This window comes from Nilaparvata lugens, chromosome 1, assembly GCF_014356525.2.
Source record: "Nilaparvata lugens isolate BPH chromosome 1, ASM1435652v1, whole genome shotgun sequence".
NCBI classification, from domain to species: Eukaryota; Metazoa; Arthropoda; class Insecta; order Hemiptera; family Delphacidae; genus Nilaparvata; species Nilaparvata lugens.
The window spans coordinates 81,683,990-81,711,890 of record NC_052504.1 but is presented as its reverse complement, the minus strand read 5'-3'; the positions used below and the strand labels follow the sequence as shown (position 1 = coordinate 81,711,890).

General features: G+C 34.1%; 1 protein-coding gene across 5 annotated transcripts in view; it reads right to left on the bottom strand.

Annotated features, from left to right (window-relative positions):
* The window catches only part of LOC111047809 (atypical protein kinase C), a 224,044-nt gene that overhangs the window by 103,020 nt on the left and 93,123 nt on the right, over nt 1–27,901 (bottom strand). The window contains exon 1 of one of the 5 annotated variants that reach the window (XM_039445063.1): nt 6,663–6,881. The exons of the other annotated variants lie outside the window; for them this stretch is intronic. Coding sequence (XP_039300997.1) covers nt 6,663–6,804 — 142 coding nt within the window. The 5' untranslated portion in view covers nt 6,805–6,881. Of the gene's footprint in view, nt 1–6,662; nt 6,882–27,901 lie in introns of those variants that run through there. 5 annotated transcript variants of the gene reach the window in all.

The following is a 27,901-nucleotide window of genomic DNA, read 5'->3' as shown; positions in this document are numbered from 1 at the left end:
TGTTATCAAGATAATTATTATAATTCGCAGGCGTATATTTTTACACAAGTCATAAGGATGGGTACACTCCACTAGGACTCACTTCTAGGAATTTAAACATATATTTTTCATTACACATTATTATACAATTCTGTTTTGTATTGGTTATCTAGTGGAATAAGTAGATTATCTAATTGAAAATGTGTCTGGAAACAAAGCCTATTTGTTCAAGAAAATATCCAGTTTCTTAAATTTTAAACTTTGCATGGTACAGCCACCTCCACTATTATTGGAATAGCTTAATACAGAATAAGCAATTGTGTAAGTAAGAATATGGATTGCATCCAAAAGGAACTAACTGCATGAATATCAAAAGGTGAAATAATTGGAGGAAAAGGAGGGAAAATGATTTTTTATTGAGAATCTTCCACAGAAGTGTATTAAAAATTCTATAGCATCTTATGCTATCTCTTATCTATGGTAATATGTACTTCCAAGGTTGTAGGTAGTACATTTTCTTATCTATTTAGGTTTCTATCTATAAACCGAACATTATGAAAAAAATGCAATATTTAAAATAATGCACACTATTTTACGAGTCTTAGTGAGATATGGGGGAAATTATAGTACCCCCCCATATACTGGAGAAGTGGAATAACAACAATTAGGAGCCACTAAAACTTGGTAATGTCGGAATAGAAATTGAATTTACACCAAACGAAGTGAATTAGTAAATATTTCTTTACAGTATTTTTGTACTCCATATCTGCTGAAGGTAAAGTTATAGTTTTTCTTGCTCACCTACATTCTCAACAACAAGCTATTAGGTATCAACTATTTCTGTTGGTGGAAGAGACTTTTTTCTTCTATGCAGGTTCTTTCTATACAGCCCATTCAATTTCCAGTGGTGAAATAGAGATAAACAAGAGAGGGAAGAAATAACGCTTTATAATAATTCAGTTCAAATAAATAGATAGAAAATATTTCCTTAACATCAATGGCTTTTTTTCGAAATTGAAAAAATTAACCATGTTGGATCTAATAAATGAGATAGTTATCAATATATTTTAAACTCTAGACATTTAGAGAACAATAAGGAGCTCCGAACACCCGAATGGACATAGAATATTCACATATTAATTTTGTTGAATAATAAATAAGAATGGACATAAAATAAATAGTAACTTATTAATTTTGTTGAATAATAAATAAGAATGGACATAAAATAAATAATAACTTATTAATTTTATTGAATAATACATAACAAAACTGTAACAAACTTTCCATTGCTCCTCACCGATTATGAAGTGTATTTAATGAAATGCTGTGCTACTATTGGATTAATATATTATTCATAATGTGTAAAATTCCAAAGAATCGATATGAACAATAACTACTATAATTATTGAGCTTCATCAAATTGGTCGTTTATGGCCCAAATCCATCATCTCTGTTTAAACAGCGGAAGATCAGCTAGCTGCTCGTTTAAACCCGGAATGAAACACATAATGAATGCAACCATACCCACATGTAACCTTAGATTAGCGTTAAACATGGATGGTGGATATGGCCTGAATTTGAATTGAATATAACATGTCAAAATCTAATTATTGTCTTGTCTACTATATTTAGTAGGTCAGAATGGACAACTCATTCAAAAGGTATACAGAATGTATTTTTTCCTTTAGGACTACTTCTGAATATAAACAAAAATATAAATCTGAGTACCTTTTTTAAAATTATTTAATCACGACATGTTTGGCTATATTCGGTATACAGAATACCTTTCTCTTTCATATCGAGATTTTCAGAACTGAGATCCTGGAAAATTCCATCCATGCTCCTGATTGCTTTAAATTTTCACGAAGTTGGAACGAAACTATCAGGAAAACCAACTACAGTACACCATCGTCCCACTTTCTAGTCTCCTAAATTTCTCCACAGAATCACTGAACAAGATGTTGAAGAAGCGACCTTGTATACAGCATTCTGTTTGTGATTTAATCCACTTTATTCTGAGCTTGGAAAGTTGTCTGTAAAGCAGCGGAGATTAGGGAGAAATTCGATTGGCGAAGGAGAGTTGTACAAGAAGAATCCAAAGCGGCAAACGAGATAAGGAGCAAGATGAGGCAGCCGAGCACCGGAATGCATCAGCAAGAAGCATTAAATAAATGATGACAAGAAAGCAGGGCGAACTCGGGGTGGGAAGGGATGTGAATTATGGGATTTGGTGGAGAGTTTCGGCGGATGAGTTGTGCAAAACTGGGTCTGTCCCACGGCACTCGCATCTCGAGAGCTTGTTGCCAAATTATTCAAGTAGGACTGGCACTAGCACCAAGTGAAGGCGGCAGGCAGCAAATAAGAAGTGAATATAGTGCCGGGGTCCGTTCGCTGGGGATTTGCATTCGTCGAAAACTTCGCCAGACCGGTTACTGTGCCACCACCCTACTACCCTACAACCCTACTAGATTCTCGCTAACAACATAATGCTGCCAGACTAATTAACACAAGAACAAACTGAATATAAATGTCCCAGACATTCTAGATGGGCTCTACTGAGTAGATTAAAGTACACAGTTTGAATAGAGCTGTACCAAGGATAGTATATAGGTTTATACTATCATTTATTCTATCCTTGGAGCTATACTGCATGTTATGCTGCTACAAGAGGATGAAACTAGCATGAAGGGAGCACAATTTAGCAGCTTCTTTATAATTGTCCATTATCTTGTCTCATTTCATGATTTAGCATATTATTTCAAATATTCGTTTTGAAACTCCATGAAAAACGTTTCCAATATTGAACCAGGAAAAAAAATCGTTTGATAGTTTGAAAAAATGATAGTTTCCAGATTTGAAATGATAAAATTAAAGGCGTCAATTAGAAAGAGGCTGGAATAGTTATGATAAGTGTAATTTAGAGGCTTCCGTAAGGACGGGTAAGGCTAAACCCAACAATAATTCCGTAAATGTGATTGTCTAGTTTATTAGATTAACTCGTCTAAACTACAACGAAACCAATAAGGACTATTTCAGAGCCCGAATATGAATTAATATTTCTACTTTCATTCAAATTACAATATTGAAAGGTTCTCAGTGGAGTTTAACATTTTCGTGTCACTTTGAGATTGTGGAAAAAATATATTTCTTCACATTTGAAGAATGCTTACGGTATATTGATGAACAAAAGAGCAGTGTGTTTCTGCATATAGATATAACTGCAATTAGTCCACGTTATTGACCAAGTATTATTTTGACAAAATATGAGTATATCAAGGATTATGACAAGGAGTATGACAATTAGAGATACATATACGGATGAAAAGATGAAACAATCTTTCATACATTTTAATTTCTGTTAATACTTATGAATATGATTGAATAATTCAATTCATCCAGGATTTTATTGGAATGTTGTATTCATTCATAGCTGGATTTCATAACTGGAAATTTTTCCCCTCATCACCAATAGTGAAGCTGGAATTCGATGGATAAGAAATTGAATTTATTGAGATTCGAACACCAATTCCCAAGAATAAAAATAATATTACGATGGAGAAGATCACGACCTAGATCACGGTGTTTTCTTGTAGAAACCCACAACATTTATTATTATGTATCTCGAATATTGTACTATACCTTTTGGAACAGAGCCAATACGACTAAAACCCAGAAGACAAACGGCTAACATTTCAAATGAGAGAAAAAATGAAAATTCGCTAGCGAGAGAGAAATGTTGGAGAAAATTCTGCTGGAGAAGGGAGTGCAGCCAGGCATGACAAGCAGGGAGCAGGAAGTCTCCAGAGTGTATGGATATCTTGGAGTTTTCCCAACAATTGGTGAGTGGGTGTGTGCATGCGTGCGTGCGTGCGACGGAAGGGCCAGGTCACTTGCCACAGGGGCAGCCAAGAACACCACACAGGAGTACAGCTCTAAAAATGTGAGTTCTCGACGAGATAATAAAGCACGGGCGCGTCCCACTGGGATACAGATATAGGAAATTCAGAAAATAATGGAACTCCCCGGGAACTGAGAACGAGCTGCAGGCCAAATGTTTCCAATACAAGGGACTCACTCTCACTGACGTAAAATATCTAGATCTTCCACCGCCACCCTTCGATATAAATCAATCATACTTTGTGCTTTGAACGTATCAGAAGAATCTAATTGAACTCGTACAAATGGAATTGCTATTGATTCTCTTAATATATTTTTATCATAAGAGTGATTGGAATTTTGTTTCTGTCTCGTGTCCACTTTAATCAATAATATTTTCCCTATCTACAATAATTATTTATACCAGATAGCTTTGGCACTATATTGTAATTGGAAGAAGTTGAGTGGTATATTTTTGGAAGTTTAATGATATTGGATTTGGTATATTTTTGGAAGTTTAATGGTATTGGATTTGGTCTATTTTTGGAAGTTTAATGATATTGGATTTGGTATATTTTTGGAAGTTTAATGATATTGGATTTGGTATATTTTTGGAATTTTAATGGTATTGGATTTGGTATATTTTTGAAGGTAGATGCAAAAGAATGATGATTCAAGAACTGCAAAGAAAGTGTTCAGATCCAATCCAGGAGGAAGAAGAATGCGCCAGGGGAAGGCCAAGAATGCGCTGATGACGTCAAAACTGACTTGAGGCAGATGGGCATCAGAGGATGGAGAAGAAATGCGAAAAATCGAGACGAATGAAGAGAAATACTGCGGGAAGCCAGGACCCTCAATGGGTTGTAGAGCCAAGGAGTAAGTAAGATGCAAGAGAATGTGGTATATTTATAATAAGTTGAAGATACGATTTGGTCTATTCTCTAAAATAGACGCAATGGAATGAAATAAAACACAATTCAACAATATAGGCTTCAAATAATTATAGACCTACACATCAAGTACAATGATTATATAACACATCAAATTGGTTTGTAAATATTTACTCATTGATTGAACAATGGGCTTACTTTTGAATAAAACAAATAAGAGATTGACAATCAAGATTGTTATATGTACAATGCATTGGAGCAATCCAAATACAATTTCATTGTTTGAAGTTTTCATTTTATTGCTTGGGAATTATTCAATTCCTATTGATATTGAGATTCCCCTGGGGAAAAAGTCAAACATAATAGAATAGAGATAATAAAGTAAGTCATGAATCTAGTGTGAATGTGCGAATAGAAAACAATATTATTTATCAACAGTATATTTATTTATTTATTCATGGACAATAAATACAGGTAAAAACAACAGGCATTCGCCCAAAACTGCTCAAAAACCTTAATTTAGAATACACAGTCTAGAGGTTATTTAAAAATAATAGCTTGATTCACACACTATTTTGAGTCCAAAAAAATGTATCCACTACAATTTTGAATTTATCAGATTAATTGATTTCAAAATACAAATACAAACAAAAATCTTCTTTCACAATCGCCAAAAATATAAAAAATTTCACACAAATCCACAATCAAAATTATACTCATATAATGAAAAGAAAATCTTTTAATTATTAATATGAATGAAAATTTCCATGTGGATCCCACACTAATTTGACAACTTTTGGTTTTTATTCCACAGACTTTGAAAGATGAAAAACTCATGTTGTCACCTCTGGAAATTAAGTACCTACGTGAGTCTAATGAAAACCCGAGATATCCGTCATTTCATTGATATTATGTGGGGAAATAAACAAACAACTGGAGGCGCTTTGGAGATAATAATTGAGGGTAGAGGCTATAGCTACTGTGCACAGATGACCCTGCTCACTGAAAAACACTTTTCAGTCCCTTGATGTTTCATTAATCCTCTTGCTTGTATTCAACAGCCGCCAGGCATTACTTACTGCCATCCAACTGAATGGGCCTCAGATGCCTATTTCCATTGTCCACAGCCTTTTATTCACTTTTTAGTCTTTCATTTTCATTAATGAGAAGTTGCTCATGAATTCAAATTACTTACCACATAATTTGTGGTCTCATTGTTCCATATTTCAGTAGCTACCTTGGTTGATTACAAGCATTAATTACTTTTATAAGAGTAATTCGGATGACATCAATAACTAAATTTGGGATATAGATTAAAGAGCTATCGTCAATTCAATAAATCTATTCTTCATACATTGAGACAATGACAGATGAAGATGAAAATTCAACGAGGACTATCATTCTTAATATTATCAAAAAGCATATCAATATAAATAATGAAATACAGTGGAAGAAAAAATATTAAATAATTTCACGGATTAAACATACATGTGCCTTTTCCTGGTCAATATTGCTTGGGCATGCATAAAAATGCTTGTTCAAGCAACAAAGTAAGTACAAAAGCCATTTTAGGCCAACATTTTTTTGTCAAAATCACACAAATGACCGTAGAGTTAGTTGTTTTTAAAGTTTATGGAAGAATATTATGAACATTTATGGAAGTAGATTGAAGTAGATATATAAGGAATAAAACATGCCAATTAACGATATAATAAATTGCAAGAATATATTTAAAAATGTCACGTATTGTGTAAATTTGTTCTTGTATGTTAGATAATTGATTTGGATGAAACAATGAGAGTAGATTCCAGTGAAACTGTGTTAAGGGCAAAAATTACACCAACTAGGGACAGTCGAAAATTTCAACGTTTGAATAATAATATTCAATTCAGGAATACTGAATAATTTATGACCAACCTCTCCTATGATGCTGATGATATCCAAGTCGGTTAGCTAGCACAGTGGGTCTTTTGGCCGAACTGGACGCACACCCCGTATTATTTCTCGGTTTGGCCACCATATCAAAACAACGGCAAATAAACCACACCGCATTTGACATGAATTGTCAATAGTGACAATGCAGTATAGCTATTTGTGGTTGACTCATAAATCTGTGATTTGCCCGAAACTGCACTCGACCGTACACGGCTGCGATATCACAGAGCGACTGCCGACTACGGCTGCGGCTTCAGATACAATGATGTATGTGATGCATCGCGCGCACATGTGCGTCTGAAAGCGAGACACTGTTTGCTCTCGGACCGCTGATAGAAATAGACTCAATGTTGACCTTCGACTCATAGTTATGATAATCTATTCACATTTTCCTATGACTTCAACACGGGACAGTGTTGACTGCTCGATTTTGAGAAATGACGGAAAGTGTTGGATCATTGTGCGACCTTTCCAGTTAGGGTTCAAAGTACCATAAAAAAGTATTTGGGCAGCTTTCTAGATTCGAAAATTTGGAAAAGTTGGTTGAATAGTTTTTGAGATGATTTCCGGTAATTTCTATTGTGTTGTAAAACCATTACAAAGATGTATTTACTGTGTTGACTGTTAGGTGAATGAACAATTATTCACCACAACCTATTCCCTTAATTGGTTTTTTATGGATTTTATAACTCTAAAAAAAGCATGGTAATAGTTGCATTTATTGATTGATTGTGACATAGTCCTATGGACATAGATACATAAGCATTCATATTAGATCAATACATTTTTCATCGACTGTACAATTTGTTTTATGTCACTCTACAATAAACTCAACAAAACATGAATCACATTATATAATGTGCCGAGCACTATTTTTAATTCAGGCCTTTTCCCAAGTTATAATAGTAAATTTAATACGCAATAGACTAGAGCCATTATTGTAAGTGAGTTAGCGAAATAAATTATGTTCTCTCTCTATTATGAACGACCATGACTTCGAGTTTCCCATGATAGATATTTAAAAATTGTGGCTCCGAGACGTCGAGGAATGTAGATTATGAAATTATCTCTAAAACTTAGCCTTCCTGTCGCGACATAGAGTGCGATAAGTTGGAAAACAGCAAGCATTGAAATTATAACAAACTACCGATTTTGCAGTTACTATTTGGTCCAAAGGCTCTAGAAGCCACGCGACGATTGGTCAAATTGATTCCCTTCGCCCAAAAGGAGACCTGTTTCTAAATACAGTAGTGGGGGGATTCCCCAGCCGAGAGACCACATTACGTTTCGGAGGACACTTTGCTAGGAGCACTACGAGAGTAAAGATGTAGTCACTATGTTTCCCCCTTTTTGGGCAGGTTTACAAGTTTATATCATTAGTTAATGTAGGAGCTAGTTTTATTTTTATTAAAGTTTAAATTTTCTAGTAGTGCCATGTCCTGAAAAGTTTAATTGTGTTTCTTCATCATGTACGAATAATTGTTTCTTCAAATAACCGCTAAGGTACGTAAAATAAGGTTAAAATATAATTTAGGGAATTTAATTGATTGAAACTTCCATAAGAGTATTGTATTAACAAAGCCTGTTATTTTTCAAGTTAATAATATTGATTGAGAATAATCCTTTTGATTTTATTAGTGATGGAAAATAATTATAATTTTTTTTCTAAAGAAGTATAGAAAGTTTTCAGTTACGTTACATTTGAGTTATTGTTTCTGGAGATATATTATCGTAGAGTATTGCTGAAAGTCAGGAAGATAGCCTTTAAATTGGAATGAAATTTTTAAGATTATGTTCATATTGAGTTTAAGACTCAATTTTATATTTTTCTGACTGTGTTTTCTCATGGCGTTAAGGCTTTTAACTGAACGCTAATTTATTAAATTATAACAGAACTTTTGAATTATTTGTGAAGAAAGATCCATTAATTCTGATACAAAGAATCAGTAGTTTAAAGATAAAAATCTATATAAAATGAGGATTCAAATAGAATGAGAGAATTTAATTAATTGTAATCAATAGATAACTCCTGTTTTAGCTTTTGATGAATTGTAGGAAGAGTTAGAAATTAATGCTGTAATACATTTATTTACAGCGGTTCATGTGTGTCCCCAAACCAACTTCATGTACTACCACCACTTTGGTTCCGCAATTTTATGTAACACCGCTTCAAGACACCCGTTCAGACGACAGGTCTAGGGACGTAGGAGGACGTCGCCGTCAAGCCAAATTCAACCGCTAAAAGTTCACCGCCAAAAACAAGGTACTGTAACCCCGACGATAAAGCAACGTACAGACCAACGAAAGTGCAGTGTAGTGAAACAAAGGTTCATTCGAGAATGTCAATCAAAAGTGGGGATTCAAAATTATTATGAAATGGGTTATATGGGTTACTATCGACGAAATTTGGGTTCAACGGGCTTTTCTTTCTTGAGTAATTCATGTTGAAATTAATTTGTTATTTTATGACTGATATTGTTTGGTTTTGTGACGTATTGCTATCTAAACGGGGATAGTAATGCGCCCCGAATCAGATGAAGAATGTCACAAAGTAACATGAAATTGTTGTTTCTGTTGTTCAATTTTAGTTGCCAATGTTTATTGAAGCTGTTTGTATTTTTCAATTATTTCAAATTATTTATAGTATAACCTATTAAATCAGGCATGGCAAGATTAATTGAAGTTTTCTTGACTCTAGCCCGTTCACCTGCATGAATTAGGTATAGACTCAGGTATTTTCTAGATGTGTCTGCCTATTTCTAAATTCTAACTTTTATTCAAAATTATCTTCTTTATCATCTTTTGAAAAGGTCAGGCACAATAATTATTATTATAGAAGTGTTTCAAAATTTACGACGAAAACCCAGCTGAACAAAAGGGGATTTGAATATCTTATAAACGCACATTTTAAGGCATGCTATTATCGGCCAAGAGTGCTAACCGACCAAGCTAATTTTTGGTGAAATAAAATATGGTAAACTTGTACAGTAATTAATGAAAACGTCTTAGAAAGTATTCAACGTAAAAAGTATTCAACGTTCTAGAGTATCAATGTTTTCTTTCATTCTTAACAGAGGCCGATTTCTCATTCAATTTTTTTTTTCGCCTATGAAATTATGTAGGATAGAGTTACCCAGAAAACACTCTTTTAGCTAAAGTTTCTATTGTAGAGATAAAATGAATACAATCAATAATTAAAGAATATGGAATTTGATTATTCAATTCTATCAAACAAACAGGAACATGAAGCAATCTGAAATCTAAAATATATCAATCTCAAAGCTACAGATAGAGTAAGAAGGAAGACCTCAGAAGATTGAAGACATTAAAGACTTGAGTTGCCAAGATGGAACCGATTGTAAGTATTGAGAGTCTCATCCAAGAAGGCTGCAGAGATTACCAGAAATGGATATTAAATTTGATTCTAAGCGGATTATTATTGCCGTCTCATCTTGACGAATTCGGAAGATCACAGAAGTTCAATTTGATCGGATGGAAATATAATTTCTTACCGGAAATACGTTCACAAGACAGAATTGGAATACTAAATCGGTGAATCTACCTTACCTTATTTTGCAGCATGATGTACGGAAGCTAAGTATCTGCATCTGATTCTAATCAAAAGTCAAATAAGCTGGGAGTAATCGCATATATCTCTACGGTTAAAAAATTATGTGTTCTTGATGAACTTACTCGTAGACTTGCCTAAATGATTTGCTTTCTGTAATGTATGAATTTGTGACAAATAAATTTGAATTAGAGTAATTTCACACAAATTCAGGCTACAAGAAAATAATCAACTTCATTCTCATTCAATATATTGTATTTGAAATCTCTCATTGCACGATAGATGACAAACTTAAGACGTTACATAAATTCAAAAATGAAGAAATCATACTCCAAATTTGACAGTTGATAAAGCCTGCTCAAACATTCAGTGGGTTGAATTTCATAAAATCACCAGTTCTTTTTGCAAACCCAATTATTAAGCTATTGAACAGTAGAAATTGTTTCTGAGCAACCAGATCTTTACAAATAATGTTTGAAATCAGAAATCAAACATAAAACATAATTGAAGATGAGCAAGCGCAAAGCCTTATTTGAGAGTTTCACTACTGTAATTCAGTTTGTTGAAGAATTCTCAGTTTTGTACATTCTATGTTGAAAGTTACGTTAAATGACAAAATATATACAGCATAAGTTGGATTATTTGTGGATACTAAATTTAGCTGAATGAGAAAATCTGATCAAACTGCATATATGATTCACCAGTTTCCAGTTTATCATATTTGACAGTGGAAATAAGGAATGAATATACAACATCTTAATAAACTGCACCATCTGTGGATATAGTCCAGTCACTATAAAAACACTTCACTCCCATGGGCTACTTTTTAACAAATTAATAAAAACAATATAAAAATCTTGAAGTTCCTTAACTTAGGTCATTTTCAAGTTGAAATCAACTTGAAAATGACCTAAGTTAGGATCGAAACTCGTTGTTGAACTATTTCAAAGTTTTTAAAAAATAAAGGGTAGGCTACTTCAAGATTTTTATATTGTTTTGGTTGATATGTCCCCCATATGAAACTTGTCCTGCAACATTGATTAAGAGAGTTGAAAATGGAAAGAACGCTCGATTGTTCGCAGTTCAGCCGTGATATCTCATTGGATATGACTTAGAAAAGAAATCGGGGAGTTGGTATGACGTTATTGAATAGATTACTAGGTGGGAGGGAGGGGGGAAGCAAAGTGCAGTTGCCATTCAAATTGTCGAAAGTTGAGTAGAAAGGAGTTAAAGAGTCGGTTAGGTTGCTGACACTTGTCGGCGGGGGTGGCAGTGAGGAGGGATGGCAGGACGGCGTTAAGGACCTCATTAAGGATCTCATTAGAATCGAGCATCTGATGGGTTTGAGAGGTTGCGGTTGGTGAGATAAGGGGCGGAGGGGTTCTCTCTTTATCGCAGTTGGCGAAAAGCATCTAGTCTAGTCATTAGCAGGCGATTGCTGCTGAATACATGACTGCTGCTGCTGCTGAACGCAGAAATCACGCGCGTAACCGCATCGTTAGCTGCTCTTTACTCTTTACTCTGCGAGGGTTGACAACGACATTGGAGGTTCACTGCAAAACACAACGTCCATACGTTTAGTGCACATGAGTGTTTTCCGATACAACCGATTTCTTTCAAAGATTTCCAGACTTTCTGCTGTGCAGTACTTCTGTACTCGACTTTTTCCTGCTTTGTTTTCATCACACAAGAAAGAATGGCTATGATATAGTATTATAATATTGAATATTCATTATATTTCAGGTTCAAGAAGCGACAATTGTGAAGAAATTGGTTAAGTCTATCAGCTTCAGTAGAAAAGAGTATTTGAAGCATCGTTGGAATGTTTCATTTCGTCAAGGAAAAACGTATCCAATTATAGAAATGAGAGAGTAAAGATTTTATCATGATACAATAATAATAATAATATCGTGTGACCTGGCTGGCTGAGGTCTGGTGTCAGAGTTTTCAGGTCGCAACTGATCAATTTCAGGGCCTCTGACATGACCTAACGACTGCTTTTTAGGCAGCCGGGACCGACGGCTTAACGTGTCCATCCGAAACACGGGAGTGGCCCGAGATGAATATCTTGCCCGGGCCGGGATTTGAACCCGGGCCTCTGAATCATAAAGCCAGCATCTGATCCATTCTACTACGGCCACTCCTATCATGAGATAAAAACTATAAAACAGCCCAAACTATTTGTGCAAGCTCTAAAAAAATACCTTTTAGACAATCCACTCTTTTCACGGAAGGAATTTCCAATGAAGAGTGTGATTGACAAGTAGTGACTTCCTTGACGTGCCCCTCATCATTGTAATGTAGGTGGTGAAATAAAAATGAAATGAAAGACCCTGCAATTAATTAATGAATCCTCAAAATTCTACATTTTTTTATTTTCAAAAGAGTAATATACATTTTTATTGAGGTGAAATGAAAGACCACAAAGACCACTGATGATGATGCCTCAGGTGCATTGAATCTATAGTTTGTCTTAAATTAATTATGTGGAGCTGACAGGATCTCTTACATTTCACCGTAATATGGAGAAATTTCATTACATCTCTGTTTCTAGTATAGAATGTATTACTATTTATTGTTTGCACCAGTCTAGTCTCTTGATGGGACGTTGAAAACCTGTCAGTATGAATTACAGAAGATTTTGTTGATATTGTATTTCTACTTATTGTGAATAAACTTGATCTTGCGGGTAGTAACAGCCTCTGAAGGTTCCATTATTCCCTACATACAATCAAAGGGATTTTGCAATGAACCATTATTGCAGCAGATTGTAGTCGAAGAAACTACATTGCAGTTGCATTATATTGCTACAATATTCTCGCGACTTCCATTAGAGTTTCCATTAGTTCCTACAATAACATTGAAGTTCGCTCATCTAACACAAAAGTACTAACTATTGAGTTTCATGAATTGAACTTCTCACTCAAGATTTGATGAGTGTTTCTCATTTCGGTACAAGAGCTTGTATTGGTATCTATAATGGGACATTTTCAGAACAAAAATGAGAATTGGAAAGAATAACGGAATTTTCTTCTTCTTCCCCTACCTTGGTAAACTAACAACTATTAGAAAACTCGTTTAATGGATTAAAAAAGTAATTGTGAATAATAATAATTGAATGGGTACTGCTACGCCAAATGGGATTCTATCATTACAGTTCTGTATTGTTACATAGGATTGTTAGACATTGCCCCTCATTATAGTTGTTGTTAATGAGTTTTTAAAAGGTCAATTTCTCTAAGTTTTTGTAGGGATCATAACATGACTCGAATAACGAGAAAGAACTGACTTTTAACAATTTGAACCATCAAAAGCTCAACGCTTCATTTGAAATTGGATGGGAGAATTGGACTAAATTCTTGGTTAAAAAGTTACTAGAAAAGTTTAACGAAACCCAATAAGACGCATCAACTATGATGTTAACAAGACACAAGAAAGAAGTGTAAAATGGTTAAAACTGTTTAGAAAATTTTTATATGCTGTAACATATTTAAATCTGGGTAGATGAAAAGCCCTAACAGAAATAGTAATAGGTCTAAAAATAAAGTAATTAGCTAATATCGCCAAGCAGATAATAAACATGATTAGATAGCATCAGCTTGTTCTGGCTAAATGGTACAAGAACCTAAAAGAGATTTGAAGAAAGTTTACTACTCATAAATATATATTATAAAATATTTGAAGATTGAGGTAGATAGATGTATTCACAGATCGGTGACCTAGAGATCGATCAAACCGAAGAACATAGAATCTGACCAAAACCCCTTGGCAGAGCTTTATTGCAATCAGACGGTGTGCAATGTGAGAAAACACCCGTCCACGTGGCTAATTATTAGTAGCATGGAATTAATATTATATATAATATTAACTAGCATGCAAAGAGCATAAATATAAAACCAAATAAAAATAATTTAATGTATTCAGGAAATAAGAGTTACCAGGCGCATGAATACCTAATAAAATTTGCATGCACCAATAGTAAAACGGCAGTTAATAGGCGGCAACTGTAGGCCAATTCAAAAATATTTATATATATTCATATAATGTAGTAGATTTTGTGTAAAAATTGTGTAATCTATGTTATCAATATGGCTCGAATGCAAAGAAATTATTAATCATATAATCTAAGCAATATTTTGGCATTTTTGTAAGATCTATTTGAATTTAATGGCGGAGGATTGAGATATTTAAATTTTATGCTAATTTGAAAGTCGGAAAGAGGATCTGTAAAACTTGAGAAGGAAGAACCAACGACTCGCCAGCCAGATGCCACCATAAGAGGACCCCAAATATTTTAGAGCGAAGTACCTTATTAATAATTTTGTAAAAATTAAAGTTAAAGTAAATTATTAAATTTCTTAGAAGACTTCGTGATGCTATTGTGAAGCAGAAGTCATTTTTTCATTTTTATTAAATTTATAACCCCTTGGAGGAGACGATTCCGGCTACCATATCCCGGACCACATGGAGTTGGATCGATATCGGCGACTTACAAGAAGATTTTCAACACGTGAGTGATTTAAATTTGAATTTAGTGATGGGCGCCCTAGTGCTTCGAAATAATCTGATGATCAAAGCTAGCTCGCCGAAAGGGTTATTATAAATTGAGAAATCAATAAGAGTAATACTTGCGCAAGTAAAAATTAGTATTAAAGGTATTAATTGAAAGAAAATATATAGATCAATATTTTTAGAAATTTCTATTTAATCAAAGAAGTACGAAATCTAGGCTATCAAACGTATGCATACAATATTTAATTTTTGCAATACAATTTGCGATAATTTATCATAGTTCTAATTCACTAGATGAATGGCTCTACCTATTCCGTCAGGTGCCGAATCTGCACCCTGAGATAAAAATATATATTCGATACAAATAAATCTACTAAATACTAGAGATTTTAATATATAGATATATTTGGATTATTAGTGGCTAATTTATCAAGCTGATCTTAGAGCACATATTTATGATTGAATTATCCAAGCCGACAAGTATTAGCAAGTACATGTCACAGCTACATGCCAAAGATTGCATATGATTTCAAGATAAAGGCACATGGTAATGATTCGTGCCATAAATCTAGAATATAAAGTTAGCCTGTGATATTTTTATTGATTTCAAATATTGTTCTATTTTTATATTATATTTTTTATCGCTCTATATATATTTTTTGCCTCGACTGATCTTTGCATTATTTGTTAATATATGTGTAAAATTTTCATGGTGTGCAATTCATTTTATATTCCTCATCTCTATAGTATAAGTATCATTTATATATATATATTTATTATTATTGAATTACAAGAGTTATTGGAGAAGCCCATATCTAGGCCTATCAAGATTTTTTAAGACTGAATACTATTAGAAAACCACGCCCTATTATATTAAATCTCATGCTTTACCGACTGATGCCAAGCAGGAGGCTAATCGTTATTTTATATAAAGAATAACGTGACACAAATACATGGCGTGCCAACGTGGGACTGATGATGAGAGCCAAGCTCATTGAATAATTACTTGAAATTAGGTCAATAACCATAGTGAAAATTATAGATAACTTATACGAGTTGTGAGGAAAACTGGCGAAGGAATATTTGTATTACTTTTGGGGAAACAAGAGCTTTAAATAGAGAGAAATTATATGTTTTAAAGAAAATTTTATATTATTAGTACTGTGAAAAATTACATGTTTATAGAGAGAGATTATATTTTATAAGCCTAAACTGCTATTACTTTCTAGTCAAAAATATATTAGGTGTTTAAGCCGGTTGGAAAATAAGTCGCAGCCTGTAAACTAGCCAAAAATAAATCAACAAAACACTGGGGGCGCTAGAACATTGTAAAAAACTTAAGTATAAATACCTGGTTGTAAGAGTATCCAAACACTTTACACATCACTGTTCACTGTAAGTCCCGGTTGTGTCTCTTTTTAAGCATTTTCGCTTATCATTTTTATCACTGTTTAATTAGCATTTATCACATTTGACATAATGAATCACACTCCCGCAAACTCTGAAGTTTCATATATGTACGGCGGTTGCACAGATCCCACTTTGTCGACTCCGAGCACATCAAACCCCACCACGGTAGATGCCAATACGCCACGAGAAAGGGAACCAGGAAGCGTCGGGTCGATAATTTTCGATCCACCAGGTCTGCAACCTCTATCCTCCACTCGAATCGACGCCGCTGACACACCATTGAATCAACGGATAGTAGAGATCAATTTTGAAGGGGGCGAGGAGCAGTCTGCAGAACCCGCATCGCCGGAGGCCGAGTCACACCTGGGCAAACAAAGTATATTTTCAACCACAGAATTAGATCCGCTTCAAAAGGTAATAATGGAACAAACGAGTAGCACTTTCAACATTATGTTACAAAAAACAATGGATAGTATGATGCAGGAAATTAAAAAGGAGATTGCTACAGTAAAAGAGGAAAATAAACAGACAGTGGAACAGGGCATGAAAGAGACCACAGGCGCTATAAAATCAGTAGAACAACGGTTGGATAATATTGAAACTAAAGTAGAGAGTCATAGGGAAGAGTTAAAAGCAATGATAACCCTGCAAAAAGAAAGTCAGGATAAAGTTACGGCAGGATTATCGGAAAGGTTAGATACGGTTACATGTGAACTCAATGAAAGGATAGACAACTTAATACACAAATCACTACACCTATTCAGGATATAACAAATAACATTAAGGCCGATTGCCACCAAGAAATCCACAAACAAATTACCGTTGCCAATCAAAACTTAACAACTACAGTTGACAAAAATATTAACAATATTAAAGAAATACAAAACAAACAGATTAATATGTCCACAAAAATGAACCAACTGCAAGGTAGCATCAATCAAAACACTGAAACCTGTAAAGCTTTAATGGAACTCTACTAATTCAGAAATCCACTCTGACTCAACTAAATCAAGAAATAAACGCAAATAAAATTACACATGATAGTCAATGGCAGATAACACAGGAAAAAATAATAGCATTGGAAAATCATATTCAACAACAACCTCAAGGAATTCAAACAGACAACCTCAACGTACATAGTATATTACAAGGACTAGGAAAATTTGATAACACTGATCGCCATTTGCAACCTCAACCATTCATTGATCAGATAAAATTAGTACAAACTCTTGCACCTACCTCTTGGAATTTTTGGCGTCTCCGTTTGACTAATTTATTGATTGGCGAACCCCTGATGTTTTTTCGGAGTAGAGTCCATGAATTTACATCATTGGATGAGTTTGTAGCTGTCTTCCTGGAACAGTATTGGAGCAGAAGTAAACAGTTGGACGTGCTAGCGGACATTATATCATGCGATTTCAACCCTAACTTAGACGGTGCATGTACCACTTTCGTCACTGCCCTACAGTTTAAAAATTCTCAATTGAGCGAGCCCATTAATGAATCGGCATTAGCAAGTATTATTTTAAAGAAGCTACCGTATCAAGTTAGAATGGCACTCGCCACACAACCCATTACTGATTGTAAGCAGCTGATAAATCATTTATATGGCATACAGTCTGTGATGGCCATATCAAACCACCGTTCAGACCAGAGATACGCACCAAATCAACATAACTCAAAATTTAATCAGTATACCAGCCAAAACTATGAATCAGTACCATATGATTGCTCACGATCTACCCCTCAATTTAAACGCCGCTATAATCATAATCAAAATAATTGGAATAGTAGAAGCTTTCAAAATTGTCAAACAAACCATTATCCACAGCAAACCTACAAAAGAAATTATTATTATGGCCGTGATCAATTTAACACAAACAATGATTACACTCAGAATAATCATAATAGAAATTATAAACCACCACCTCATCAAATTAGTACAAATTATACATTAACGTATGCCACAGGATCAAATCAACAAAAAACCCGGAACCCAGCACCCAACGACCCGCCACCAGATACACAGAAAGCTACAGCTAATAAACCAGGACTATATGGTACCCCCGATATAACAAGCACAAGCTCCAATGAAACAAACCAAGAAAATCAAGATATTTCAACATCATACCCACCTTTAGAAATGATTACCGAAAATATTATTAGAAGAACAAAGCCAATACAAGACAGCCTACCACAAAAAACCGCCGCCAAACATGCAATTAAAGCCAGCCGCAAGCAACAACCCATTTTAAGTATATTGTTTCCCGCCGAAGACCCATCACCGCAGGAAGAGCAGCCCGCACATCAAGAGACCGCCACCATGTATCTGCACACCACACCCGCGCATCATTTGACCCCACAGCAGACCAAGGACCCGGACCAAGAGGACGACACCAGAGAGGACGGCATGCAGGAGAAAAGAGGCATGCATCATAAGGCCCGGAGACGGAAGCGCCCGAGGACACCGGACGGCCGACATCAGGACGGAGAGGACGGCATTCGGGAGAAGAAGATGCATCGCAAGGCCCGGAGGCGTAAAAAGCGAAGGAGGAACCACGCGCGCGCATACCGGCCGCATGCACGCTTCAAGAGGCCAAGGAGGATTCCGGACCGGCACCAAGGAGGACAGGAAGAGATTGCCGACGGCGTGCATCCGCGGCACATACGTTTTAAAAGCCATGATCAGCGATGTGACCGAAAAAAGGAATCAAATAATTGGATTAAAAATGGAGCTGCTCAAGAACCAAATATGGAATCATGCCTGGATAATAATGGAATGGATCACTTGTGGATATTGATGGACAGAAAGTGGTTAGTAAAATCAAGAGCAATAAGGGATTATATTAAGAAAGTGAAAGTACCTGGATATTATATGATGAGAGATAATACTATTAAAGAGATGATAAATGTTTTGTTATGGTGTTTAATGTTTGTAATAATGGCTGTGATATTAATAAAATACTGTGTTGCAGATATGATGGAAAATATTATATTGTTATTATTGAAAGAATTTATTATTGATAATTGGAAAGTTAATATTATAAAAATGTTTATTGTTGTAAGCCTATTGAGTTATAATGAGCCGAGATCAAGAATATTAAATGAACATAAGAGGAAAGATGAATTAAAATTACATGATGATTGGAATAAGAATGGATTGAAAGGAACTACCATTAATGAATCAAGGAATTATTTAAAAAAGTATACAAGATACAAGGGCTTTAAATTTATGGTGAAAAAATTATCAATTAGGACAGCCTCAACAATCACCAACAGATAGCAGATAACCTTACCAGCCTACAACATCTACAAACAGAATGCAAGAAGATGCAAGTAAATCACAACATTTCTACATGCTATATCGTCAAATTTAAAATAATATGATAAGAAATCAAAGAAAACACCACTATCAAGCCAATTACTAACCTTCCTTAATAAATTTAAAATTGGTATAGGACCTCGTGGCAACAATCCAATGTTTTAATTCCTTCCAGCCGTTAGAAGCCTGCAATAAGGAAAAGAACAATTTTAAATATGTAATTAAATTATATACATCAGATAAAAAAGGACACAAGCGGGGATAATAAAATTAAAATTTGTTAATTACCTTTTTAAGAGAAAAAATTGAGCAGTTAGGTTAGTTATGAAAGTCGATAGCAAATTCTGATGTAACATGAAACACTATGAATTGTAGAACAGCGAACAGCTGACCAAAGCCACCCAAATCAAATGAATGTAATATCTGTTGAACATATGTTTATAAAAAGAAGTACTGTACCCAAAGAGTTATTTATTATTGTTATTTATTATATTTATTAATGTCGATATATTTATTTATATGTTTTATATTTATTACTTTTAATTATGCCACGTTTGTTACCTGAAAAGATTAAAGTGAATACCAATTACCAAAACCAAAGAGCCATTAGCAAAAGAAAGTATTGTACCTGATGTATAGAAAATTATTTATATTAAGACCTAAGAAATACTATAAGATATAAGCCCAGAAGTTTATGAATCGAAATTATTGTCTAAAAGGAATCATTTATGAGAATTATGAAATGTGTGTAGTTAAGTTGGCAGCCCTGCAAGCGGCGAATTCAAAAATTACTGTGTTGTAAATGGTGTCAGGAGGAGTACGTTTAGAAGTTTATATTTATGATATTTTTATGTGTGTTGAGGAGGAGAATTTGTTATTGTTTTTGATAAAGGTATAAAGGAGATGCAGCAAATATGACTGCGAAATGTGATAGAAGTAGGAGAGTATAATTTATAAATAAAGTATAGTGTATATCAGTGTATTGAAGGGTGGGTTTTCATTAAAAACATTGTGATTCTCAATATTTTGAATTCAACCCAGGGGCGCGTGTAACATATTTAAATCTGGGTAGATGAAAAGCCCTAACAGAAATAGTAATAGGTCTAAAAATAAAGTAATTAGCTAATATCGCCAAGCAGATAATAAACATGATTAGATAGCATCAGCTTGTTCTGGCTAAATGGTACAAGAACCTAAAAGAGATTTGAAGAAAGTTTACTACTCATAAATATATTATTTATAAAATATTTGAAGATTGAGGTTAGATAGATGTATTCACAGATCGGTGACCTAGAGATCGATCAAACCGAAGAACATAGAATCTGACCAAAACCCCTTGGCAGAGCTTTATTGCAATCAGACGGTGTGCAATGTGAAAAACACCCGTCCACGTGGCTAATTATTAGTTAGCATGGAATTAATATTAATATATATAATATTAACTAGCATGCAAAGAGCATAAATAAAAAACCAAATAAAAATAATTTAATGTATTCAGGAAATAAGAGTTACCAGGCGCATGAATACCTAATAAAATTTGCATGCACCAATAGTAAAACGGCAGTTAATAGGCGGCAACTGTAGGCCAATTCAAAAATATTTATATATATTTATATAATGTAGTAGATTTGTGTAAAAATTTGTGTAATCTATGTTATCAATATGGCTCGAATGCAAAGAAATTATTAATCATATAATCTAAGCAATATTTTGGCATTTTTTGTAAGATCTATTTGAATTTAATGGCGGAGGATTGAGATATTTAAATTTTATGCTAATTTGAAAGTCGGAAAGAGGATCTGTAAAACTTGAGAAGGAAGAACCAACGACTCGCCAGCCAGATGCCACCATAAGAGGACCCCAAATATTTTAGAGCGAAGTACCTTATTAATAATTTTGTAAAAATTAAAGTTAAAGTAAATTATTAAATTTCTTAAAAGACTTCGTGATGCTATTGTGAAGCAGAAGTCATTTTTCATTTTTATTAAATTTATAACCCCTTGGAGGAGACGATTCCGGCTACCATATCCCGGACCACATGGAGTTGGATCGACATCGGCGGCTTACAAGAAGATTTTCGACACGTGAGTGATTTAAATTTGAATTTAGTGATGGGCGCCCTAGTGCTTCGAAATAATCTGATGATCAAAGCTAGCTCGCCGAAAGGGTTATTATAAATTGAGAAATTAATAAGAGTAATACTTGCGCAAGTAAAAATTAGTATTAAAGGTATTTAATTGAAAGAAAAATATATAGATCAATATTTTAGAAATTTCTATTTAATCAAAGAAGTACGAAATCTAGGCTATCAAACGTATGCATACAATATTTAATTTTTTGCAATACAATTTGCGATAATTTATCATAGTTCTAATTCACTAGATGAATGGCTCTACCTATTCCGTCAGGTGCCGAATCTTGCACCCTGAGATAAAAATATATATTCGATACAAATAAATCTACTAAATACTAGAGATTTTAATATATAGATATATTTGGATTATTAGTGGCTAATTTATCAAGCTGATCTTAGAGCACATATTTATGATTGAATTATCCAAGCCGACAAGTATTAGCAAGTACATGTCACAGCTACATGCCAAAGATTGCATATGATTTCAAGATAAAGGCACATGGTAATGATTCGTGCCATAAATCTAGAATATAAAGTTAGCCTGTGATATTTTTATTGATTTCAAATATTGTTCTATTTTATATTATATTTTTTATCGCTCTATATATATTTTTTGCCTCGACTGATCTTTGCATTATTTGTATAATATATGTGTAAAATTTCATGGTGTGCAATTTATTTTATATTCCTCATCTCTATAGTATAAGTATCATTTATATATATATATTTATTATTATTGAATTACAAGAGTTATTGGAGAAGCCCATATCTAGGCCTATCAAGATTTTTTAAGACTGAATACTATTAGAAAACCACGCCCTATTATATTAAATCTCATGCTTTACCGACTGATGCCAAGCAGGAGGCTAATCGTTATTTTATATAAAGAATAACGTGACAATGCAATAAAAACTTTTTCTACTTAATTATGTGATAACTTGAACGTTCAATGGAAGTTGTTGAAAATTTTGAATATTTGAAATTCTATCCACAAAAACCGTTTGAAAAATATCTTCATGAAAACTTTGATTCTTGAACTCTGTAGCTCATTACCTATTACGATCAAGCTCGATGCATCATGAACGATCATATTCTGATATGTTTTATGGAGTGCAATCAATCATCACTGGATAGAAGGAAGAAGTTTTGTACTTTTTCATCGAGCGAGAATTTTTCCCTAGCCATGAAAGTTATATTCATCTTTTATGGAATTAAGAGCTTGATGCTTGAAAAAGTGAAAGAGGTGGGCGTTGCTGCTTCTCTTCAAATTGTCAGCATTAGTTGAAGTGAGGAGGTGTTGATGTTATTCATAAGCGATGCTGACAGTTTATAGTGAATCCCACGTTGCAGAAATTAATGAATATACAGCAGCAAGCGAAGAATGGAAGCAGCGCTCAGATAAATGGAAAATACTAAGAAGCGTGTTGGCGCCAACGAAAAGGAAGCAGAGAGCTGACAAAGAGTAGTTTATAACAAAACGCATCTTTCAGAAAATAAGACAAATCGCATTTGTGCCTTAATTAATTTCGTGTTGAAGTTTGCATGGAACTCACCCCCCCAATTCACAGGTACAGTACTTCCAAATTTACAGACTTCCATGCAAGTTGAGAAGAATATGACATCTTTTCAGCGTTCACTCAGCGCTACACAGGTTTTCCACGTAATCATATTCTGTATTTTATTAGATTTATTCTGTGTCTAAAGTCTGAAGCATTGTGGCAGGGAATGAGATGCTCAAATGCTCAGATGCTCGCTGCTTTGTTGAATTCTTGGAAAGGACTCTTCAACATCAAGTTTTAGGATGGAAATTACGAGCAATTACTGCATATTATTCTGCAAGTGGGCGTATGAATATTCATATCACGATATTCATGAATAATGGAACGATTTATATCACCTTAGTAGATAAACAAATGGACTAAACAAATGGATGAACAACCCGATATAGTCTAAATGAACATTCAGTTTGATTTGCTCAAGAACTTAATTTACAGGTTGATAGGAGGTCTTGCATTAAAACCCCTCAATCTTTCATTCAAATGGAGATTGAATGACATGAGAATCAATTCTATTCCTACTATAGAATGACCGATAATTATTACAGGGTAAAAACACTTCACTCACATGGGTTACTTCTTAACAAATTAATAAAAACAATAAAAAAATCTTGTAGTACCTTTATTTTTTCAAGCTTTTAAAAAAATAAAGGGTATTACAAGATTGTTATATTGTTTTTATCAATTTATTACAGGGTGTTGCATATGATGAAAATTGGTGGCTTGATATATAAAAATGATATCATGTTACGTTTGATAAGAAATCAAAAGATGTAATCAATCAAAGGTTTTTAGAAGCAGTAAGTATTGTGATATAAAAAAAGTCTAGGTGGTTACCTTGATTATTTGAACACGTATTTTTAGTTGGAATCTAGTTATGGAGAATCTCATTCTGGAATTCAACGTTCCGACAGTTATAAAAAGTAGCCTACTCTAGAAAGTATCCAAAACTAGATAATTGAAATTAAATAGATCCTCACACCATTCCTATTGTGATTGGAGGGGAGTGAGAATACATAGTAGATAATAAGATAAACTATGGTACATGACAAATAGCGTGATGATATTAAAGCAATTCTTCAAGAATAAATACAGCTCTATATAAGCAAGATACGATGAATGATAAGATTGAATAATTTGCGGCAGTTATGATGAAAATTAAACTCGTTTACGGCAGTTATTGATCAAATTTTACATAATTATTCAATATTATTATTCGGATTAACAGAATAAGGGTTAGGATGAAAATATCAGAATTTATGAAAACTTATTGAATAGTATTGTATGATCTTTCAATACATTTGACACTCGTTCGTACCAATACAAAATAATTTATCTTGCAAAGAGTTTGTATAAATTTTGATTCAATTCTTTACGAGTATCGTGGGAGATTCTATCCTCGTAATTTCTTTGTAGGCTCTAAAGAAAAATATGGGAAGCTTCAAGTGAAATGACACCAGGTTGGATAAAACTGTATGGGTGATATGGATACTTCTTGAAGACCGAATAGGGTTTACGGGCCAATAAAAATGACAGCCAGCAGCCGGGCCGGTGACGAAACTCAACTCGGAGACAGCCAGGCCGGATATTAAACGCCGACGAATCTGGGACATTCTCCGAGCCACTTCAAATTATAACAGCACTGCTATAAAGGTAAGCTTTTTGCACGACTTCAACCACAACTGCACCCTGCACCCTTCCTTCTTGCTCCAAGATATTACTACTGACTCACTGAACGAATTTATTATTGCTGCCTTCTGCATTATCTCCGCAATGAAACCGCGGTCTCCGTTATTTGCCATGAAAAATCTTGAAAGCGTTTTTCTCTAAATTGCCAGAACTCAACTTTATGTACACATTGCACAGGGGTGTACTACTATTTAATGTCGAAGATAACCGGATGTGGATGAAAAATTCCCAAGTACAATTCAACGAACAGAGCAACTCTATATCATTCAAAATATTAATAAAATTGATTACACACTTCACTCCCACACATACGTATTTGGAATAGAATTGCCAGAGCATTCATAACTTGATGTGCACATTGCATAAGAGGGGCATGTTTTAGTACTACTAGGTTATACTCCTACTATTCAGTGTCAAAAGTGACTAATTAAAGATGAAAAATCCCTTTCTTCAATTGAACGAACTAAGCAAAGCTTTATCTCAGGATGGGGTTAGACCAAACGAGTGAATGCTTGTTTTGAACAAATATTAATAAAAAACTGGATAAAGCCAGTTTGAAAGCTCTGAAGCCATGGATTCATACACTTTTTGAGATATAGTTTATCATGCTTCTTATATGTCGGATTACTTCTATGTGTTTTATGCTCCAGAATTCGTGCTCTAGGTTCGTGCTCGTGCTCGTTCGGTCTACAGAGATTACATACTCTCACACGCATTAATTTGGAAATTCTTGTAGAAATATAGCGTGGAAAATATATTTATATTTAGATTATGAATAACATATTTATTTATTGTATAAAATACTATAATCATAATACAATTATGACATTGGAGGAAAAACTAGACTGAGCTTGTACCATTTCTAAATTTTGATAAAATGTTAATGTTGTCCAAAAGATAAGGTTATATAGTCACACACTGCTTCGTCACTTGATTTTCGGTCCAGAAATGATGATTTAAAATTTTGAATTTTGAAGGTTGATTTTATACTCTAAATGAATCACAGAATGTATCACAATAAATTAAAAACTTTAGAAATATTGCACTTATTTGAAAAATTTGAATCCAAAATCAAAAACCTACTCACTATTTTTGTTATTCACTGATTAATGATTAATGATGAAATAGATTTTGTGTATGGAAATCGACCATTTTTATGAAAAAATGGATGACAGTTTTTCTATAAACTTCAAAAGACTATAATTAGATTATTTCACGATTTCGATGATCCCAAGAGTTCTACTTGATTTTATCATATTGCAAAACATGGTAAAATAGGAGCAGGAGTAAAATGGAGCAAAAATAGTAGAAACGAAATAGTATTTGAAGAACAAAGCTGGATTTGATGGAAGATCGGCAGCCATTGATTTTCGCTTATGGAAAATGAGTCGGAAAAATAAAGGAATCGTGCATCAGGCATCGGCCATGCAACTGGCATTGCAAACGCCAACGCCAACAAATACCCATATCAATTTTCGAAACCCGTAGTTCAGCAGTCATCAACTGCAGTCTCCAACCAACATCCATCGATTTCCTCACTGCTCTATTTTACTTCAATACTTCACGTAATTCAACTTCTGATATAAGATGATCCTTGTATAGATTATTACAGTTGTTGGGATAGATACGATCTTACAACAAATGAGAATATTTTCTCGCGATGATTAACCGATTTTATCAATCTAATTTGGAGAGAGGTTGATTGAATTTTATTTCATCATTTATTATTTTATTAATTCATAATTTAATTATTTACTTCATTAAACTTTATTGTTCCACAAATGGATTGGAATCTATTCAATTTCATATTCAAGTGAAATAAATTGTATAGATTCCAATCCATTTGTGGAACAATAAATAGAACTTTGAGAAACAGAGCCAGGAGAGAGACAAAACTCACATTCTATAAGGTTATGGCTATTCCAACGCTCTTATACGGCTCTGAATCTTGGATACCTAAGAAGAAAGAATGGAGTAGGTCACAGGCTGCCGAGATGAGGTTTTTAAGAGCAGTAAAAGGGTGCACAAGGAAAGGTAGGCTTCATAATGTCGATATAAGAAGCGAGCTCAACCTAATCTCCATATGGCAGAAGATTGAAGAAAATCGGCAAAACTGGAAAGATCATGCTGAAAGGATGGACAGCGACATGATTCCAGGGCAGTCATGTTGTATAACCCGGTTGGAAGGAGAAGTGTGGGCAGACCCCGTAAAAGATGGATGTGATGGTGAGTTTGAAGTCGGAACAGGCAAGTTGCCTAATCCTTGTAGGAAGACGACGACGACTTCATTAAGCTTATTCTTGTATTCATAAATCCATCCTTAATAGTATAAAAATATCAACAAATTTAAAAAAATGATCTGACCGAGAGATAATTTTTCAATATTGTCTTGGAATTCAAGTATCTGTTCTCCATGAAACTTTCGACATCTATTTGCGAAAATGCAGGATTGAACACAACCAGAAAAATAAACAAAATGAAAACCCAGACTGTTCAAGGATTGAACGAGCCTCAACAAGCACATGCCGGTCAATAGAACAATCAAGAAAAAAATATTAGAACATCAAATTCTTTGCATCATTTAGAACATCACGTAATAATCGGTTATGAATTATTATGTGAAAGAGATAAGCTAATTAAATAGACGTTATGTACTCATGTACTACTTATCATGTAGTAAATATTGAAATTAATTTCCAAGGAATGCACAAAAAAATTCCCGCTCTGAAAAAGGTTCATTAGCCTCGTCTTTTCATCCGATAGACTGAATGATGGAAATAAGAATATTCATTCCCATTCACAGCAATATAGAATGAAAATATTGCATTCACCGAATAAAGGGAAATTATTCGCTTCTCCATTTTCGGTATAATAGAGGAATGATGGAGAAATAAGTCCAAAGCCCGACTGAATGCTCCATTGACTATTAACGTTTCCCGAGAGAAGATTCACTTTATTGTTATGCGCATACCAATGTATACAATTTTTCTTCCATCGCTTTAGGCTGCTGTAAGACAAGGAGCCGACTCA